Below are 4,796 nucleotides of genomic sequence, written 5' to 3' on the forward strand. Positions count from 1 at the left end.
TTCATTTTCTTCTTCGAACACGCAGCTTCAGTGTGATAGCGCGCGCGTGGATACGTGGCAGCATCCCGCGGCAGCCACGATAACCATGCGGCTCACAATGCTTAAATCGGCCAGTGACGTTGGACTTTGGGTTTATGGCATCATGTGTCGAGAGGCGAGGGAGCGATTTCTAGCCGACTGAGAATTAATTGTAAATTCCAGGCCGTGTGCTACACTACAATGTTTGGCTCGCGTGTTCTCGGGAGCGTTGACTGCTCGTCGGCAGCATTTTCTGACCGTGCTGAAAAAGTGTTGCAGGGCCCCTTTAACCCTTTGAGGGTCGAATTTTTTTCCCAAAATGCAGCCCAAAAATGTATTTTTTTATTGCCGAAATAAATTCTTCAGACGGTTCTATTTAAAAAAAATTGTCTTAAATCATTTTGCGTGACCGTAAAGTGACAAAAAAATAATTTTTTCTGGAAGCAAAATCTTAAAAAAACACTTATACGATTTTTAATGAATAAAAATTATGCATTGTACTAAACATAGCTCACATACATACAAAAATAAGCACACCAGAGTACTTCTCTTAAAAATGTTCGTGCTCTACAAAACAGCAAAGGCAACCACAGCAGCGTTGTTTGTGTAATTTAGCGCTGCACAGAAACATATGTAATCACGCCCCGGGAGCAATAAACGAGAGAGTCACAAGCGGTCACCTTTTGAGAGATTAGAAACCAGACAGCCATAAGCTTCGTGGGCGCGAGAAGCGATAACCAACCGAAGGACGAAACCAAAACCAGCTGCACCGCGTGCGTGCGTTCTGATGCGCAAGTGAAAGCCGCCGCACCGCTTCGAAAAGCAAGCAGAAAAAAAGAAAAAAAAAAGGCATCGTAGAGACATCTGCGCATGAAGAAAATTCGACGTATTCCTGAAGCTTGGCAGCGCATTCCAAGCAAGTGGAAGCATTTTAAACCAGCCACACCGCGAACGCGCTCGGCTGCGAGAGCGAGAGCCGGCGCCGCTCTGGGGATAAGAAAAAAATAAAAGAGAAATACAAGCAATGAAGAGACATCAGCACATTAAAAAAAAATTCCGCGTGCTGCCGAATTGTGGCAGCACATGCCAAGCAAGAGAAATGATCGAAAAAATCGTAAAATGCGCGCATTTTTAACGTACAGGCTATGCCCTACATGTACGACGAAAAATCTTTGGTGCCTGTTAGGTAATGCCATACTTGTATGGTAAAAACCCTCAAAGGGTAACAGCTGCAATTTTTGGCCAAATACTACAGTTCAACAGTTCTGCAGTTTGCAGTGATGCGACTGACTGACTGGCTGAAGCTATGTTAGAGCAGGTTCTCGAAACAGCCAAAAGAGCACTTCAGAGCAGGGAAAAAGGCTTTTAGAATGACTATAGGCTCATTGGCGAGTGAAAAATTTTAATTTGTGGCAACTAAAACAGCTAAATAAAGCGGAACTAAGCTGCATTCCATAACACTCCATGCACGTACAGCTCGGACTAGTTATAGCGTAACTGCTTATAGTGCAGGACTGGCTATAATGCGGTCTTTTCTTACTCCCATTTATCCTCCCATAGAACATTTATCCCCCATGTACTATACGCATACCGCTTATTGCGCAGCCCCCATGATCGGTTATATTGCGGCTCAGATAAGCGAGGTAACGACCATGCTTCTCAATGGAGCTACGCCGGCCGAGGAGACGAAGATGTTACGAAGAGTTCGTCGAGTGGAGGAAGAAAAAGAGGGATGCGGTGTGAGGAAGGGTTGTCTAGGCAATAAGGAAGCCTTTGCTCTAGCTTCTTGCCACGCCGAATGGGCGCTTGCGTCAAGTGCATGGCACCGCCACTCTGTTCTTTGTCCGGAAAATAGTTACATCGAGGTAGAGTGCAGGTATAGCGTGTGCAACCTCAATTCCACCAACAGTGAAGGCAGTGTTCCCCAAATGTAAGGGGTCGGCGATGCGGGCTTTCGCCTTTGCCACCAGCAGGCCGACTTGCAAGCTTGGTGTGTTATGCAGGATGGCCATCACGGCTGTTCTCCCAACCGTGAAACCAAACCAAACTTGGTTTTACGCATGCTGGCCTTGGTTCAGCTCGTAAGCGTGTCTCTTTTGGGCTCGATCTTATGTTGTCCTTCCCGGGGGGGGGGGGGGGGGGCATGACAAGTTGCGAACCCACAGGCTAGGCCTAACGAGCGCTAACCGTATAACTGCCATTGGTAGTGGCCACGGATGTGCGGTTTGGTGTCGAGTCAACGAAAAGCTTTGCAGTGGTTACATTCTGAAACGGGTGGATGGATGGAAACAACTTTCCGATTCTGAAAGCAATGACTCACGTCATCAATGAAAACGAGGGCGTGCATGTGCAACACTCGAGTGGTGGTTTGCGGTCGCACTACTTCCGGCATTGCACCTGGGATATCGAAATCATGCGGATATTCCGTTGTCATTCTGTGCAGAAACTCGGTAAGCGAGGAGCTCTGAAAACAATCGGCAACTTTCTGCTACAGCACCTTTTTTTTCCTGTGTTCGTTTTGTCGGCACGGCCAGTCCGGAAAGGTAACCTTTCAACATGTGCAAATTTAAGGAAGTACAAGGAAGTTTAAGGCTGCCTGTTTGTCACTTCTCGCACACGTGCAGTCTTTGACAAATGGTGTTTTGGTTACAGCACGTATATTTGCTCCTCTGGAGACCTAGGTTGTATGCCGTCTGTGGTGTAATAGAAAGGTACAGCATAGACCGCTTATAACGTAGGTCGCGGGAGCCGGGAAAATCCGCATTATAAGCGGTACCGTCTATAACCAAAACGTCACTTTAAAAGCTTATTCATATGCAGGTACTATTGTAAACTCACCTTTAATAAGTTTTTGACAAGGCAACACGCAATAAGGCATTGGAATGCACACCAAAACGAACAAAAATTTATTTTTCAATGGAAAAATGCCGTGATCTTTGTCTGGCGCCGAGCCTTCACTGCATTGTGCACCATTTCGTCTTCAACGGCGATGATATGCTGGAGAGCTTTCTCGCTCAAGTTCTGTGCGCAGAACAACTTAAGCTTACTGACATAATCCAGAGCATCCCTGGATGAAAGTTCTGGTGTGCGGTCCTCCTCATCGGTATCGTCATCCGATACCTCGTCACCGCGATCCTGCACAGCTGCCACGATTGCCTCGTCCGTGTCTGCTTGTTCGCAGACAATGTCGTCACAGTCGTCGTTCACGAAGCCTTCGAAGGTGTCGTCCTGACCAACAATGTTGTTTCTCATTAGGTCCGACCACACATCATCCACGTCGACGGCTTCGTCGTCATCGTCGTTCGTTGTATCCCGATCGCCTGCTGCGGTGTTGCGAACGAACCCAGCCTTAGCGAAACACTTGGCGATGGTCGATGGTTTTATCTGCCACCAAGATGCCGTGACCATGTCAATTGCGTTACGCAGATGAACCTTCATTGGTTGATCTCGCTGAATGTTAATTAGCAGCCTCTCGCATATGCGCCTTTTATAATGCGCCTTCACTGCCGCAATCACGCCTTGGTCCATTGGCTGGCTCTTGGCAGTCGTATTTGCGGGCAAGAATTTGAGGCTTACCGCCTTCAGCTTCAAATTTACATGATGTGCACTGCAGTTGTCAAGGACCAAGACGACTTGCCGCTTTTCTGACATCATGTCTTCATCAAATTTTTGAAGCCAGTTCGCAAACAGCTCCCGTGTCATCCAAGACTTGCTGTTTGCTTTGTATGTGACTGGAAGGCACTCCCTTTTTTTGAAGCAGCGCGGCCGCGCCGACCTCCCAATCACAAACAAGCGCCTCTTGTCGCTGCCATCCATATTGGCGCAGAAGAGAACGGTAAAACGCTCCTTCGAAGCCTTTCTACCGGAGCAACGCTCGTGGGGCAGTGCGACAGTTCGGTTTGGGAGGAGATTATAAAATACACCAGCCTCGTCCGCATTGTATATGTCCCTCTCGGCGTACTTAGACAGCATGGTCTCCATGTTTACATTGAGCCACGCCTGAACAGCCGAGTCATCGACTGCTGCACTCTCCCCGGAGATAACCCGATAGCTGATTCCGTGTCGGTCCTTAAAGCGCTGAATCCACCCGTTTAACGGGTTGAAGCCATCGATTCCCAGTAAGGTGGCAAATGACCTGGCTTTCGCTTGCAGCATCGGACCGCTCACAGGCACATTTTGGGCTCGCACCTCGCAAAACCACTTGTACAAAGCGGCGTCCATGTCTTCATATTTTGAAACACGAATCCGCTTTCTTGCGAGTGATCCAGCATCCCCTTGAAGCTGCTGTTGCACCTTCTCTCTGTTTTTCCAAATCGCCGACACTGTTGTGTCGGCGATGCCGTACTTCTGAGCGACGGAAACCTTCTTCATTCCACTTGCAACATCTTTTACGATGCTCTGCTTTGTCTCGAGAGATAAAGCTTGCCGCTTTCGTGGGTTGGAAGGACCAGGCGGCATGGCAGCTCAGTGCAGTGCGACACAAGAAGCCAGAAGATCGATAACACAACACGTGTACCGGCCGCGCACAAGGCACAACGCACACAAACACGTTTTCCGGTGGCTAGGCCTACGACGTTGGCGACACTCTTCGAGGCATGCACGCAGAGAGCCAGAGAGTGAAAGATTGGACGATTGGACTGTGTCGGGGCAAGTCTGTCAACCGGCCACCCCCCACGAACGAATGAACCTTCCCGACGACTTCTCTCTCGCCCGCGCGGGCTGCGCGGGCCTCCCGGTCGGCTCGGCAGCGGTGCCACACGAAGGAGGGAAAAAAAAAA

The 4,796-nt window shown here is 48.9% G+C and overlaps 1 protein-coding gene across 1 annotated transcript; it reads right to left on the bottom strand.

Annotated features, from left to right (window-relative positions):
• Positions 1-2,931: 2,931 nt before the first annotated feature.
• LOC119406699 (tigger transposable element-derived protein 6-like) lies at positions 2,932-4,476 on the bottom strand. Its single transcript, XM_037673429.1, has one exon. It carries the CDS (start codon positions 4,474-4,476, stop codon positions 2,932-2,934), a length of 1,545 nt encoding a protein of 514 aa, XP_037529357.1.
• Positions 4,477-4,796: the final 320 nt, after the last annotated feature.

This window comes from Rhipicephalus sanguineus, chromosome 10 (assembly GCF_013339695.2).
Source record: "Rhipicephalus sanguineus isolate Rsan-2018 chromosome 10, BIME_Rsan_1.4, whole genome shotgun sequence".
NCBI lineage: Eukaryota > Metazoa > Arthropoda > Arachnida > Ixodida > Ixodidae > Rhipicephalus > Rhipicephalus sanguineus.

Coding starts and splice junctions, on each gene's coding strand:
- LOC119406699 (XM_037673429.1), bottom strand. CDS start 4,476: ATGCCGCCTGGTCCTTCCAACCCACGAAAGCGGCAAGCTTTATCTCTC.